The sequence below is a fragment of the Wasmannia auropunctata genome, unplaced genomic scaffold, assembly GCF_000956235.1.
Source record: "Wasmannia auropunctata unplaced genomic scaffold, wasmannia.A_1.0 LD335634.1, whole genome shotgun sequence".
Lineage (NCBI taxonomy): Eukaryota > Metazoa > Arthropoda > Insecta > Hymenoptera > Formicidae > Wasmannia > Wasmannia auropunctata.
Window position 1 is genome coordinate 29,899 of NW_012027256.1, and position 16,349 is coordinate 46,247.

Sequence of the window (16,349 nt, forward strand, 5' to 3'; positions counted from 1 at the left end):
TGGGCGAATCGCTTTATAATCCCCATAAATCGTGCCGCAAAGGGTTACGTAACTACATAAAACGCGGCCGTAACGGAGGACAAAGTCGGTGTCGCAATGGCGACGCGACCACGAAAATTTAAAACCCGTTTCGAACGGACAATACGGTAGCGAAGTGATATTGCCTGCCGTATTTTATTTTGTTTTTTTATTTTATTTTTTTATAAACCGGACATTACCGTATATCGCGCGTAACTAGCGGTTCGCGTTCGTCGAGAGAGCGCCGCGCTCTCGTCTCGAATTAACTTACCACTTCCCCGGCGTTCATCTCGAACGTGCCGTCTCCCTGCGAACAAAACGCGGTATTCGCCGTGTTTACACATGTTGCACTGACATCGCGTTTACACGCTACTTTGATACAACACATTAACGATTTCCTCCTTCGCGCATCCTTCCACAATCGAGGGCGACTCCTTTGTCGCACGATCGAGAGAGGATGAAGACACGAGGATACTTGAGATACGAACTGTCACATACCTGTCTTCGCCTGAGCTTTTTGTACTTCTGTACGGGTGGAAGGGTCGATGTCCCGCCATGAAAAGAAATTCATTTTATCGTGAGATTCTGCCTAACACACCACACCGCCTGTAGTACCGTTGAAATCGCAGTTCCGGCGCGTTATCGTGATCACACCGAAACTGCGATCGATCGTGAAGCTATATATGTGACGAAAATACGATCTGGCATCTGTGGAAGATGCGGCGCACAGCTTCGCGATTGATCGTAAAAAGAAAAAAATATATATATACCGGTATTATTTTCCGATAATAGAATCTTGTTTAAATTTATTGGATATCCCTGAATGAAACTAATTTCTGCAATATCGCTCCGATGAGATCGTATTTCATACGATTATTGCATACACGATTCGATGCATGTCACGATTTTAAAAAGACAAAAATAATAAAAATGTAGTTAAAAATTAAAAATATTAAATTTTTATACAAATATTAAATGTAATTCCTTTATATTTCTTTTATTATATATAATTCGCGTTATACTTATATAATTTTTTCCGTATATCAATATTCAGTCTTTTTATTATCAGTCTTATTATATTATATTATATCAGTTAAAGTTTGAATTTTTCTTTATTAAGCAGAAATTGATTATTTTTTATCACATTAATTTTCGAAGCAACGTAAGTAATAAATCTGACAAACACACTCACCGATTCGCCTTTCTCTCCTTTCTCGCCTTTCAGCCCAGGATAGCCCTGTCGACAAGTAGAATCACATAAGACGAAATATTTACGATAAGAAGGGTCGTTCGAAGCGACGGCGTTTAAGGCCGCTTACGTACCGGTGGGCCGGGTAGACCCGGAGGTCCCATAAGGCCGGGGGGACCAATGTCGCCGTAGTCGCCCTTTTCACCTTTAGGTCCGGATATTCCCTGAAATGAGGTACAGACGGGCGCGACGTACATAAAATGTTACAACTTTATTCTTCCCCGATTCCGTTAAAAAATCCCTTCTACGTAATATCGAACAACATATTAATTAGATTTACCACAAAACTCGTAATACTATATGTACAATTGATCGGAGTTGTATCGATATGATGTTACAGGTATTGTGTGTTGAAAGTCAGCGTATAATAAAAAAGATATCTGTTATTTTGCGAATGTATTACGATATTCGATATATTGCGGATATACCCTTATTGCAGGATTCGTAATAGTCTTTAAATGTTTGGAGAAAACGCTAATTATATCGCAAGGCTCAAAATATGCGGCGATTATTTATGACACGACGGGATTTGAAAAAGTCTTTTACACAATAATGCACTTACTTATTTTGATGCGACATTAAAATATATCAATTATGTAAAAGATAAATTGATATTATTGAAAGAAATTATTATATCGTTAAATCTTAAAGCGTCGGAAAACACGGCGAAAAATATAATGGACAATACGTGTAACATATGCTACGAATTTATTTTCCTATACAAACCTCCCGGGAGTTTCTCTCTCGCATTTTCTCAACTCGATTCAACAATCGTTGTAACGTAAAGCACGCTGGTGACATTATGCAAAAGTCCGACGGCGGCGCGCGAGAGAGAGATATTAAATTTTCGCCACCTTTGTAAAACACGGCGCGGGCACGTAACGTCTCCCGAATATTACAACCGTGAAGGGCGTGGGAGACAAGGAGATTTGGGGAAATACCCCATTTCTCATTTGCGTCACACTTACCGGTAATCCGGGGGGTCCTTGGATACCGGGATCGCCGTCGGTTCCGTTGAGCCCCGGCAAGCCCTGCAGTCCCACCTCACCCTTGGGCCCTGAAAGCGAATTTGCCGGTCGTGAGCCGCCCGGTTTGTGCTCAGGCTCGCCGAAGTTAGATTAATTCGCGCGCGAGAGCGCGATCGATGACGCCCCGCAATTCCGCGTAAACGCGCGCGTGGCAAGAAACCTCCTCCCTCCCTCCCTCTCCCTCATCTCGCGTATTGCCCAGCTTCGCCTTCCTTCCGTCGTTTTTCCGCCCTTTCTTCTCATCCCTTCCGACTTTTCATTTCGCCCCGGGCGATTTTCTCGTGCCGGGAATACTTCCGGCGTGTTTATCGCGTCTCGGTGGAATAGCTCACCCCCTCCCGAGAGACATCCGCAGACACTCGACGTTTATTGTCGATCTAACATAAGTATCGAGGGATCTTTAAATATACGATCGTGTTCTTTTCAATGACGAAAAAAATAGAGGGTATTACGTTCAAATAAGTCGATAAAAAGTCCGGTTGACCCGCGACGTTCTTAACACTTGACTCGACTTGACTCGAATCTCGCATGCTCGACATATTTGTTTTGTCTACTAGGTTTTTTTTTTTTTAAAGCGGCAGTCAATGAAATATTGTCAATACCTTTTGTATGCTCTGCCGATACTGCGATTGACGTCATGAAAAGCATTTATCAGAAGACTGTCACGCTGACAATCCGTCGAAGTTCGCCGTAATAATATTCACGTCCGTCGATATAACGATGATAAATATCGATCGCCCGACGACCCTTTTTAGAAAACAAACGTTTAATTAAACATCCCATTCGATACGAAGCGGATTAATATTTAATTTCCCCATCGAGCGAACAGCGTTATTAACTCTTGATTAAAATTTTTCGCGGAAAGCGAAGCAGGCGCGCTTGACGTCCGGAAGAGAGAATCGAGGGCGCGCAGCCTTCGAATTCTTTTCCCCGGGGAGGAGGGGAGGGGGGCAAACGCGGGGGTCATTTTGAAGTTTCGTCAGAGAACTTTTCGAATCGTTCCGCTATTACATATCTTCGGGAAACTTAAACAAGAAAGCTGAACTGATCTCGCGGCCGTCCGTTCAGTGGACCCGCATTATTCTCTCTATATGTTTGCATAATCAAATACGAAAAATAGGATTCTTTAACTGTCACGTTCACTTCGCATATATATACCGTGAAATTATGAGACGTTATTCTTTCATGCGATTATATGCAAAAATATTCGGTAGAAGGCGCGGTGCCAGTTGAGAGATGACCCAGTAAAGTTAAACGAGCCGTATACGACGAGTATTCGCCTGTTTATTTTCCTAGAAGAAACTCGATACACCGTGAATCTTGAGGCTTCTCGCATCAAACATTAACTCATAGAAAAATCAATAAAAAAATAAAAATAAATAAAAATAAGAAAATAAAAAAATAAAAACTTAGCGATGAAATCTGATTGATAGATATTAATCGTCGTCGATCGCAGATTATCTTCTGCAAGAAGATGTGGCTATTACTGCTAATCATCGTCCTGGAAAAGATCACGTGAGCCTCCGTAAATTTTCGGATTTTTCGCGCGGGGGCGGTGAGGCGCGGCCGAAGGTACGAAAAGAAACGCGGACCTTCGCGGGAGGATATCCCACGAGGAATAAGGGGGACGGACACGATCGTTTTTTTTTCTTTTTTTCGGTGCTTATCCTTCGGTCTTTTACCGCCAATTTTCCCGCCGCGGTAGAATGGCTTTCGTGGTAATCTACCTGCTGAACCCGCGTCTCCTATGGCGCCCTTTTCGCCCCGGTAACCCCGTTCGCCGGGCTCACCCTTCGGACCCGGCAGGCCGGGGACACCTCTCGCCATTGCCAAACCGCTCTCACCCTTGAAACCCTACAATGACACTGCAAGGTCAGATCCAACCAGGTCCTCCATGTGCGCTGTGCAATTTCTTTTTTTTTTCATCATTTTTGCTTCTGTAACGAAGCGTTAATCTGCCTTCTTTCAGAGAGGAGGGAGAGGAGGAGAGGATGGTGCTTCGAGATCTACGTCAATCACTTGATCGATCTTGGTACTCTCAAATTTTCACACTTTGCCTTTATGGTATCTCATTTTTTTTTTACTTTAAGTGCCAAGATCGTCCAGCTACTTTTTGCACAACACAATTAAACACACTCGCATCTAAAACAAACGTTTACAGTGTTTTTACTTCGTGACGTAGACAACGACTGCTAATATACTCATGCGACTACGGAGGATTCGTTAGTTCGGGCTCAAATTTAATAGAAAATTGAGGACTACTAGTGTATCTCTTTCTCTCTCGTGCTACAATAGCAATCTATGATTTATAGTCTCTCCTCATAATTACAACCTGTGGAGCCAGTTCTACTGTGCTTAATAGGGTTCCTTTCTTATATTCGCAAAACGCAAAAAGGTATCCCATAAATTATGACTTATTATATATCGGCAGTCCCGCGTACATTTACACATCAATAAAAAACTTTTTCAATTTACCATGCATCGTAAAAATGTAACGTGATATAATTTATACTTTGAAATATTATTAACAAGTTGACATAACAAAAACAAAGAAGCCCTTTATTAAATTGAAAAAATAATAATTATAATTTGTAAAAATGGTGGTTTTCATCGAGAAATGTTTCGCGAGAGAGAAAGAGAGAGGGCGAATGAGGAGCAGGACCGATACAGAAAAAGTATTAAATAAAATTAAATTATTAATATCGCGCGTAAAATGAGCACAGAGAAAAAAAAAGAGAGAGAGAGAAAAAGAGACCATGGTCGCGACAGTATAAGCTACATACTTTGACAGGATCTTGAATACTTACGCGACAGCCTGCAGGCGCTTGCGATCGCCAGTCGATAGGGTTGCGAGAGCCTCAACACAACAACAAGCCGGGGGTAGTAGTGGTTATTAGTGATTAGTGAATCGAACCGATACAACGGGGGAAGAAGTAGTGGGGTGGTGTTACTCGCTACATAAACACAAATTAGTTACACAAGCTACGTACACTACGCGCCGAGAATCATTTACTAACTGTACACACACATAAAAACACACACAAACGTTAATTAAAAGTGCTCGATGTCACCCCCGTCATCCCAAAAAAAGACGTGGCCGACATCTACACAGTCCAATCCAAAAATATCTTAGGAATTTTTTGACGTTCAGCGAAAATATCGCAGAAAATCATTAGCGTCTTTGTACCCGAAAATTTTAAACTAAAAATTTCTAACTAATTTACGAACGTTACACCAAGAAGATGAATTAAATTTTGCACGCAAATTTAAATCTGTTGAAAAACATAATCTAAGGTCTCTCCGCAAAAATCAAGATTTTTGCGAACCATCCGCAAATTAAAATACTCTCAGAAGAGTATTAACTCCAAGTGTTGTTCCGGGATTCTGCATCCCCAAGATATTTTTGGACAAATTTGACGCACTCCGTATACGTTAGCTGTAGTTAGACGTACACTTGGCCGCGGCTTTGCAATCGGGACGCACGCAGCGCATCCGGGACAAGCGATCTCCCCGGCTTCGCGTCTCGTTAGAGAGGCAAATCGAGCGGACGCGGGCGAAGTTGCGAGCGAAGCTTGCTTTGTGGTCGAATGACGAATTTTACGGTTCGGTGAGCCGGAGGTAAGTATCGCGCAGGGCGGACACGTGTATCCCGCGAGTTTACCGTCGTGGTCCGACCGCGAAACTGCAGCGGAACTGCTACCGAAGTTGCGCCGAAGGTTAACTCTCTCTCTCTCTTTCTGTGTGTCCGAAACCGCGTCTGCAAGGGGCCCGGGTTACAAGATTTGCGTACAACTCGCGTTCAGTCGCCGTTTCCTGCAGACGTACATTTCCTCGTTGCTCGAAATTATTCCGCAGTATCGTAGTCGTAAAGGGAAATCACCAAACGCAATGATAATTGTCAGGTTGGTCGGAAAGTCTTTTCGTATTTATTTAAAATATAATTTACATTATATTTAAATTCGTAAATATAAAAAAACTTTCTGACTAATTCAACAACAATTCTTCTTATGACAAAAATTTTAATTTCCCGTAAAAAAGAAGTACGAGATATTTCGTTACGTTTCACGTGGTAAGACTTTAGTAAATGCCCTTTATGTCCACCGAGCTCAGCTTTAATCTAATTCTTAGAACTAGAAAAAGATAGAGAGCAAGTTAAACCGAGATTAGAGTTAATCTGTATTGATTGAAATAGACGTTAGTCTCCTATCTTGCATCTTAATTCAGTTTAGCCTGTGCGACTGGATATTTACATGCGTGCTTTTTCGTTAGGAGATGTGAGACTCGTGGATTTATTTATTTTTCACTCATTAGTTTAAAATTTGTCATATTTTTAGCATTACACGTGATAAAATTCGCTGTCAAAAGGCTACCCGTTGACTTCACTAGCTGTTTCACTGCAAAAAACGCGGCTCGCTGTAAATTCACGAAAATAAAATAAATGGAATTACGGAAAATTTAATAACTTCTAAATGGAACGGACTACTTTTTTCTGCCGTAAACACATAAAACCGACAGACTAACTTTCACACATTACGGCAAGAAGCACATATTTGCGCATTAAACATATGTGTATCAAATGAACGTGTTTGAAAATTAATATCGTTAATTTATATGAAATTTGATAGAAATTCGGTAGGACAATAGCTTATTGTACAAATATAATTAGTCCGTGGAAAAAAAATTTTACTAATTTACATAGTGCTCCTCTAAGCTTTATTTTCCATTTAAATTAGCAAAAGATTTATCACATATATGTCTTAAAATAATGTATGTGCAAAATATTGAAGTGTAAAAAAAATTTTTTAAATTAATAGGATTGTGTATTCCTAGCTGGATTTTAACAAATTATAGCCCCATTTCATCATCATTAATGTATGTGATGTTTTCGAGAATACTGATGGGTTTCTACTTCTCTGCCCAGATTAACTAGAGTATTTTAAAATGCAGCCGCACTCCGGCATGGAAAAAGAGATCTCGGAAAATTAATATTCCTTGCAAAACCAGAGTAACTAACTTCATCGATAGAATTACATTTCGAATCACGTTTCGGTTGACAGTTTCAAACACATCGAACGCCACGCGCTGGTCACCTATGGTCAGCGCAATCATACCGAAGTGTTTCATTACTTTTCGACGCAACCACGAAGCGTTCAGCAATTGTCACATGTTGCGACAATGGATCAATTAGCGATCGCGAGCGAGCTGTAACGAGTGATACGCGTCAAGAGAAATTTCACTTTGCCTTCACGCATAACTCAACGCGTCGCGCGTTCTTCATTTCAGAAGAATTTTAATCGACAATCGCGCGGGAAAAAACGTGTTGAGGGTACAAACGTCTGGGGATGCGCCATGTGTGGTCGCCGTTTGCAGTAGCCGTCGGGAGAGTTACGATCGCTCGGCAGATCTACGAGTGTATACTTACGGTGGACCGGAAAGTGTGGCACGGTCCGCACGCCAAGCTCTTAGGCGCGCTAGTTTACAGGTGTTAGGCGCGTAGGCGTGTAATTCGGCCGGAAGGAGAGCGCTTTAAGCCCGCCACCCCCTGTTCGCTCGCTCGCTTGCTTGCTTGTTTGTTTGTTTGCTTGCCAGCTCACAGTCTGCGGTTCGCGAATGGTGCCGGTGATGATGCGCGCGAATGCGTGGAGACGATCGACGTCCCGACGTTCGCGCGAAGAGGGGAAAAAAACGAGAAAAAGAAAGAGAAGAGAGAGAGAGAGAGAGAGAGAGAGAAAGAGAGAGAAAGAAAGAATTGGGGGAGAATCCGAGGGGAAGCCTCGGACACTACAATATGGATACGTGTTATTTGCTGCCACCAACGTTTCTTTTTTTTTCCTATTTGCTTTCTTTTCCCGTTCCTGCCTCCTATTCTACTCTTTTTTTTTCTTTTCACTTTCCATGTCGTTGTTTTTTTTTCGTATATTTTTTTTTTATGGGACAGACGAGTCCCGAGACAGTCGCTCGAGGTACGTATGCAATTCCGAGGATGGACACGGCCGGGCGAGGGAAGTTCCCCGAAGGAGGCGCGTGTAAAAAGAAATATGTACGCGATTCCGTGAATCGAATGGCGGACGAGAGACGATACAATTGTGAAAGGTCGCCGAAAAATAAATAACCTGTGAAATATTTCCGTTGTCAATTTAATGTAAATGCACGAATTTCAATGTGCCATTCGATGCCCGCGTGCGACCGCATTTAAAAACCGTCGTTTTCGTTGCAATTTACATTGTAAACACATTCGCATTGTAACGCTCAAATGAGAATGGTACGGTTGATCGATCAATTATATATATTTTTTACGCGGCTCGCTGTCGAACTCGTCGACTCGTGAAATTTCCAAATGGCGGAAAATTCGTCTCTCGCGCGTCTTTTCCTTCGTCGCCGCTTCTTCGCGTTGCGCGGCATTCGACAATTCGTTCCGTCGAGGGGGTGTAAACATCTTCGCGAAGAGCGAGATTACAAATCGCCTCGCGGCGCGAGAGGAACTTCCCTCGGCCCGTAACCGTAACCGGAGTGACGATGCTGTTCTCGGCAGTTTATTCGACGATGCAAATGTGACGGAGTGACGTACGTGCTCATGCTCGCGTGACTGCGTGAAGAGTGCCGTGCCGTGTGTGTATGTGTGTATGTGTGTGTGTGTGTGTGTGTGTGGCGTGCTGTGGTGCACGCGCACGCCGTGCTTGCGGCTCGAAGCGTCTCGCAGCGCGCGACGGAGCATCGCTCGTTTTTCGAGAGGAGGAGGGGGAGGGAAGAAGGGGACTAGAGATCTCGGGGATTACAAAATCTAATATTCCGCGGGGGAAAGCGCGAGACGTCGGCGATGCTCTCGAAAAGTAGGGCGGGGGAGAAACCAAGAGGGCGAAAAGAAGCGAAGATGGATAAAAAGAAGTCGCACATTTTTCGCGCAGAAGGAAGAATTACGGGGCGTTTGTTCTCTTCCTCCGTCGGAGAGCTGCGAGGAATTATTTAATCGGTAAAAATAGAAGAGCCCGACAATTGAAATCTTCAGAAAAATCGAGTGTGCAGCAGCAGTTTCTAATTTAAGTCCGCCGAGATAATTAATGCTGAAATTCATCAAATTGCCATTAGGGGCGAAAATCGGGGGAGTAATTAATTTTTTCTCAATTTTCTCAAATTGGGTCAATTAGTATTCTGCAAAATCGAACGAAACAAACGAAATGTGACAAGATCGATATGTTAAACGCGTCACGCGACGCGACACGACGCGGGAGCGTCCGCTCCACCAATTACAACGCGGAATTAAGAGCGACGTAATCGGGGAATATCAAATCAGGCAATCTGGGTCCGCGCGATGGAAACACTCGCTGACGCTAAACACTCGGGTCTTTATATGTACCTATATATAGATACAGACTGGAGAGGCATGTGTTGCGACTTGATGTTTAAAAAAAGAACACATAGACTATATATCCCACGCGGAAGAGAGCTGTACGGTTACGTCATGCTACGCATACGAGAGATCTAAATAGTGACATCGCAAGTCAAGAGGCATGCGGTTATCAGCGGCGTCCGAAGGGACGTGAGTGTTCGATGTATTTTTGCTATACCATGCAAAAGCATGCAGCACACAGCATGCGGGACGCAGAATGCAACGGGGCTGAGGAGGGGCGAAAGGGGGGGGGGAAGGGGAGTTCAAGAGTTGTACAGGATATCGGGAAACAGATTGGATGGACCATCCCTTTCTTTCTTTTTTCTTCTTTTTTTTTAATTTCTTTCTGCTTCCTGCTACGTTCGGATTCAATCAACGGATAACGGGATCGGTCGGGGACGGAACGGACGACACGGGGCCAGGATAAGGGGATGGCTACGGGGGTTGCGAGTGGATGGTCGTATACGGAGGTTGTTTTGGTCGATGGTTCGGCGGCGGTCGGAGGACCTCGCTGAAGCTTACCCTCTTCCCTTGCTTTCCCCGAGCACCCTTCTCGCCAGGCAGGCCGGGCGGTCCTGTCGGGCCCAGTTCTCCCTTCTCGCCCGGGGACCCTGCGTGCCGTGTGCATAAGATGAGACATGGTGCCCGCACACCACGCTAGCTCGCTCGCCCGCCCGCACGCATGCACGCACGCGAGCGAGCCGCGCGGGATTTCCGGGATTTCGCTGGCGTTCTTTTCGAAGATTCTCTCTCTTCGAACGCCCGCGATCGGGCGGCGTTTGACGGATCGCGTGATCGAACTTAACGGAAGTAGAATGTTCTCGAGCGAGAGAGAGCGCGGCTCGCGGCGATTTCGAAACGAAACAAATTATACGAAGAAATTTTGACGAAAATTTTCACGCTCGGTAATTTTAAACGCGGCGTGAAGTCTCGAGTGTAACGTTATCAATCAGGGACTGAGCGGCTAAGAGTTGGAATTGCGGTCTGTCAAGCTTTGTACGGATTAACACCTCGCTCGTAGCGACGTGTGTCCAAGCGTTACTTTTTTATCAACAAAATTTATCGCGTCTACGGTTCTCAGACCAGAACTGACAGCAAACGATACGGCACATGTCGTAAACTAGAACGATTAATGTTATTCTGTCACACGTTCAAAGGAACTTCTATATCTGCATAATAGGATTTTCTTTCATTTGCTCGTCAGTAATAGAGCGACATGTTTGTCGTAACTCCCGTGATAATACTGATATAAAATGATTAGAGAACATTTTCTCTCTAGAAAATTTATATTAATTCAATATTACGTTAAACAATAAATTTATATTCTAGTTCCCTTCGTATATATTTTCTTATAAGAAAACCTCTCTTTAGAAAGTGAATTTGAAATTTGCTTATCTTCCTTCAGTGCGGCAATATCGCTGTACTTACAAACTGTTAACTCGCTTTAACGCGCGCGTCTTTTCCACGTGTTATTTATACTGCGAAGTCACGAATTTTGCAAGTGCAAAAATTCCCACGTGCGCGCTCGCACGCGCGCGCCAAAAACTCGACCGAAATTCGAGGATCGCGCGCCCGTGCAGAGTAAATACGCGCGTCGTTGATTCTAAAATACGACTTTGTACGATATCGACAGTGCACGGCGCGAGTTTCCGCGACTCCGCCGCTTGTTACAGTTCGTGCCGTGAAATTGCGAGACGGATTTGTATGTGGCTAAATTAATTCTGTCAGGCGCGCATGTATAATGCCCGGAAACGTTGTTACCCGTGCCTTGGTACTCCGCGCTGCCGTCGCAGCACAACGGTATAAAGACGGATTAGCGTTCGCGTAATTTCGTTTCTGTCGGATGCATCGGACTCCGGCAGTTTGCTATAGCTGACGCTTTTCGCGACGTTGTCTTCGGCACGATCATAGCCCCCGCCTGGGCTATCTTATCAACGCCGGATTGCTTTTTTTTCCCTGCACGAGGAGATAAATCGACGTAAAGCCCCTCATCTAAAATTCGCAAGGTCTACAAATAACCGGGATTTAATCCGGTCGTTCCGCCAAATCCCTTTCAAGGTCTTTACATTTACTTTATTCTTGATTAGAATAAAATATTTTATTTCGAGTTATACTGCGATATCTAATTACTTTTTATTACAAAGACGATTGTTCCCGTTTGAATTAAATAAATTTATTTTCGAGCATGTATCTTCGCGATTGCGTGAATCGTGTAATTTTCAACGATCGCCTCGCGATGATCTCTTTAAGCCGCGGTTAAAGGCCTCGTAACGGGCGCGCGCTTAAAACTGTTTCCTATTTTCCCCGAACGGCTCTCACTCAATTATAATCACGGCGTGCCTCTCGCGGATCAATCATGTCGGCGAGGCAGGTAACTGATACTCGCGACGCTTTTGCCAATATCCGATGTATTACGGTCAACACGGCGCGCTGTAAACGGTCGTTTACGAGTAGCGAGATCGGATTCTGAATACGTCCGCGATCGTAAATCATTTTCTCGCCGTGGCGCGATATGGCGCGGGCGGGAGAGGAAGGGGGGGGGAAGGGAGGATGGCGCGCGGAACGTTGACGAACGACCGAGTCGTGAGATATTGGCGCGAGAGGAGGATCGGAATTTTTTAAGCCGGCAGTCGCGCTCGCGCGCGTGCTCTCGCCTTTTTCCGCGCGACACACGGCGGGATGCTCCTCCTGCAGCTTCCGTGCCGCCCAGGACTGCGCATTTATTACCCACTGCACTATTCACGAGGCGCGTTGCGCGCGGTGTCTCTTGTCTTGTAATTTTAAGCAGGTCTGAATCTTTTACACGCAAGAGTATTTCAGAATTGTCGTGACAGCTCCCCGGAGACGACAGATTTCTCGGTCGCACTTAGAAGCGATTTTTTTTTCTCCTCCCCGGCGAATATTTCATGAAAATTCCGACGTTGGTCGCGTCTTTACGACGTTAGTTAGCCGCTAAATATCCCCGACGAAAACTCGGATTGTACGTTGGGGAGGTCGTAACTGAATTTCCCGCAAAATTAGGATTTACTCTTTGAATTTTTTAAAATCTGTTTTGTCGCATCCTATTTACCTTCAAACTGTATACCTAATCCCGGCTTTGAAGCAACGCGCGCTGCGTACAGCGATACGTTAACGCGCTTAAGTAACGTTGACGTCCTCTTTTTCTTTTATCACGAACAATTTTTCTAACGTTTCTTGCAGTCTACTTTTTTTTTCGTAAGATATTATTTTCGTGACGCGATCTAAGAACGAAGAATTCGCGAGATATCGCCGAATGCACATATAAATGTGTAGCGCAGTTTTTTCGGACGGTGCTCCTCGAGGACGCTCAACTCCCGAAGGGTTAACGCCCGATCCGCGCGGGACTCTCGAGTGGATGGCGGTAGAGAAAAAAAGGTTCGCTCGCGCGCGCGCGAATGGCAAAGAAAGATTTGCTCACGGCCGCATACATTACTGTAGCGCGCCGGGCGAGACACAGCACGTGTATACGCCCACCACCGCGTGGCGCGGATCGCCTCTCTCGATCCTCTCCTCTCGAGAGGAGAACCTGCACGGTCATCCTTAAGTCAAGATTTCCTCGTCAAGCGTTTCCGCGTTTGCGAGGCTCACACCGCGGGTGCGCGGAGATGATCGATTCGCGGAGATAATCGGACGAATCTGCCGCGTCGCGCTCCGATTTCCGAACGATTGCGCATCGCGGACCGACTTAATCCTCCCGTGGATCACGACACGTGCAGTCTAATGACTTCTCAATCGCGCGCCTGCCCGTCGAAAGAATTCACGAGAGGATTACACAGATGGAAGATTGCAACATGAATTAATGAAATTAACATATTAAATAATGTTGTGGAAAATATCGATTTTATGTAAAAACGTGTAAACTGAAATGCAAAATACGTACTGCCGAGAAAATGAAAAATAAACATAACGATGTGAATAATAAAATAACAATAACAATGTCTAGCCCCGCGTGTACAATTCTCTGACACAATTAGAAAGGAGCTACGACATTGGATTCGAATGAAATGCTGACGAATGAAATAAATAATTTGCATAGAAGATTCGTATATAGTGAGTTACCGTCGACGTCGTTCTCGTATCTCCTCGCGGGAATGCAATTGACGTTGTAATGTTTAATCATTTATTTCGTATGCAGATTATCTCGTTTGTATGCTTACCAGGTGGTCCTGGTGGACCAGGTGGGCCTTCGAATACTCCAGTTGGAAACTGATCACCCTTGAAGTTCGCCGTGAAGCCCCGCTCGCCTTTATCACCCTTGTCACCCTGTCGGAAATAAACTCTCAATGATTTGTCGATATTTATTTGTGCACTCGCTGCATACAACTCTCCATCTCCTCTCACACATATTCCTCGCTTCATTACAATAATTATTACCTGAAAATGAAAATTATCACGGTTCTTTTTTTTCCGCGACAACTCTGTCCACGTGCATACGACAGGTTAATTAAAAGAACACTTTCCTAAATGGATAGCGTTTGATGATCCTTTATGGCAGTATCAAGCGTCGGTAATTAATATGCAGGAACGTGCTTTCGAATGTAATTAATTATAGTTGGATTAAATTAACAATGCGCCGGACGTAATTAATACTCCATTGTTCTGTAATCGCTCTGTTGTACTCCATTAATAATTATCGGTTACGTAACCTCTTGAATGACGCAATGTTAAGTGCATAATATCTATCGCTGCGCTTTTCTTTTTTGTTTTTCAACGACGCGGAACGGCAGTAAACAACTCACTTGTTTAGATGCAAAAAGTTTTCACGCGAAAGAAACAACGCATACCCTGTTCTCCAACCACGTCTTTTGTGCCAAGCGAATTGAAAGATTTATCGTTCGTGCGATTAAGCGAAATTGAGAACGCCGTTGAAATTTCGAGAGAAATTCAAAATCCCACGAGATTAGCCGGATTTGTTTCAAACCACGTACTTGAAAGCGCGCGCGGCCCGTAATCATTACATAATTCCACGGTATAACGTAGTTACCTGCGGTGATACATCCGTAATATTAAATCACTCCCCGCGGAATTTTGAACGCGCGCGCGGTATCGGATGTTTGATATTTCGAAATACGCAAACCCCCTCCCCCCTCCCGCCCCCGTCCACGATTATGTGTGAAATCACGCTTTATAATTTCTATTGGGGTAAATAAAGTTAAGTTTAAATTCTGCATTATCCCGGCTATCGGCAAACCGGTAATGAGGATAATTTATGCAACGATATGATGTAACGTATTTATGAAAATAAAATCTATTTATGTTATCTTGTAAACATATATACGTGTGTTTACGCGGAAATCCAATTTTTACAACATTAATATTTTTCGCCCTTTGCCTTTATTTCTTTAATCCCGGAATAATTACAAATACTTTTAATGCACGTTTTTAATTAATATCAGTGAGAATTATTCATTATTATTTGAGAGATAATTTCAGTTTTCTTAATTATCTTTCCCATTTTCATGCTGCAGTATCAATTTCGCATAATTACTTCCATAACTTTTTTGAACATATTTATTTAAAAATTATCGTTGCACAACCAAAAAAAAGGATGCACGAACGAGATTTACAAATTTAAAAAAAATTTCTTTAAAATTCTTTACGGGATATTTTTTTATTATATTTTAAAAAATAGTATCGAAAGAATCTTTTAAATAGGTCGCTTATTCCTCCATTCTTTTTAACGTCGGGTGCGTTCTCTGCCAAGAGAATGCTACTTTCATCCCTTTCGTGACGGAATGCACCTGTCACGTCACGAAGACCGCTGACCGAGAAAAGCTCTTGAAATTTACGGAAATGCGTGATATCTGACACCTCGATGTCTCAAAGACGCGGGACACGGTCGACGTGTGTAACCGGAGATAACAGCGTGGATTTTAATCTCTCTCGGGGGGACTCACCTTGGAACCTGCAACTCCTGGCGTGCCCGTCGGACCGATGGGCCCGATCGGCCCGGCTGGGCCCTTCTCCCCTGGTGCGCCGACCTCGCCCGGAATCCCCTGTCTGCCCTCGTGTCCGGGAAGACCCTCGGCTCCTGGCGGACCGGGTGGTCCCGGCGGCCCGGGTTCACCCGGCTCTCCCTGTTACGTCCCAAGAGCGTTACGTCGTTACGGCTTTTCTCTCCGGCGAGAGCCCTCGACACAAGAGTGTCTCTCGGTACTCGTCGGTTTGTGCCACGGACTGATGGGGGGATCGACAAGGGGAAGAGACAGAGAGAGAGAGAGAGAGAAAGAGAAGAAAGGGGGTTTTACAAAGAAGAACGAGAGCCGTATGTGTGGTGGCACGATCTCTCGGGGTGTGAGCGTATGAGGATGGCGGAAACAGTAAAAAGAAGATTATAGGAAAGCGAGAGAACGAAAGGTAGATAGAGCCAGAGAGAGGTAAAGAGAGGCAGACGAAGTTAGTAAAGAGTCCAGAGAGAGAAAAAGAGAGATAGAGAGAGAGGGAGGGGTGGGAGATATGTGGACTGGCGGGTGGACGCAGGAAAAAGGAGAACTCGCGAGAGAACAGTGCATGGAAACGAGAAAGATCTCGGCGCGCGCGCGCGCAGGGGGGGGGGGTATGGGGTTGCTCTTCGCGCGGATTTATGGTTTCACGATGCGGCGAGTAACAACACGGCTGGCGAGTTACGGAATGGACCTTTTACCGT

The 16,349-nt window shown here is 44.4% G+C and overlaps 1 protein-coding gene across 1 annotated transcript in view; it reads right to left on the reverse strand.

Annotated features, from left to right (window-relative positions):
- The window catches only part of LOC105456524 (collagen alpha chain CG42342), a 142,387-nt gene that overhangs the window by 15,832 nt on the left and 110,206 nt on the right, over positions 1-16,349 (reverse strand). The window contains exons 7-15 of the mRNA XM_011700624.1: positions 15,601-15,780; positions 13,861-13,966; positions 10,205-10,293; positions 4,023-4,149; positions 2,236-2,324; positions 1,342-1,431; positions 1,211-1,255; positions 517-543; positions 290-325 (exon numbers count right to left, since the gene is read on the reverse strand). Coding sequence (XP_011698926.1) covers positions 290-325; positions 517-543; positions 1,211-1,255; positions 1,342-1,431; positions 2,236-2,324; positions 4,023-4,149; positions 10,205-10,293; positions 13,861-13,966; positions 15,601-15,780 — 789 coding nt within the window. The remainder of the gene's footprint in view (positions 1-289; positions 326-516; positions 544-1,210; positions 1,256-1,341; positions 1,432-2,235; positions 2,325-4,022; positions 4,150-10,204; positions 10,294-13,860; positions 13,967-15,600; positions 15,781-16,349) is intronic.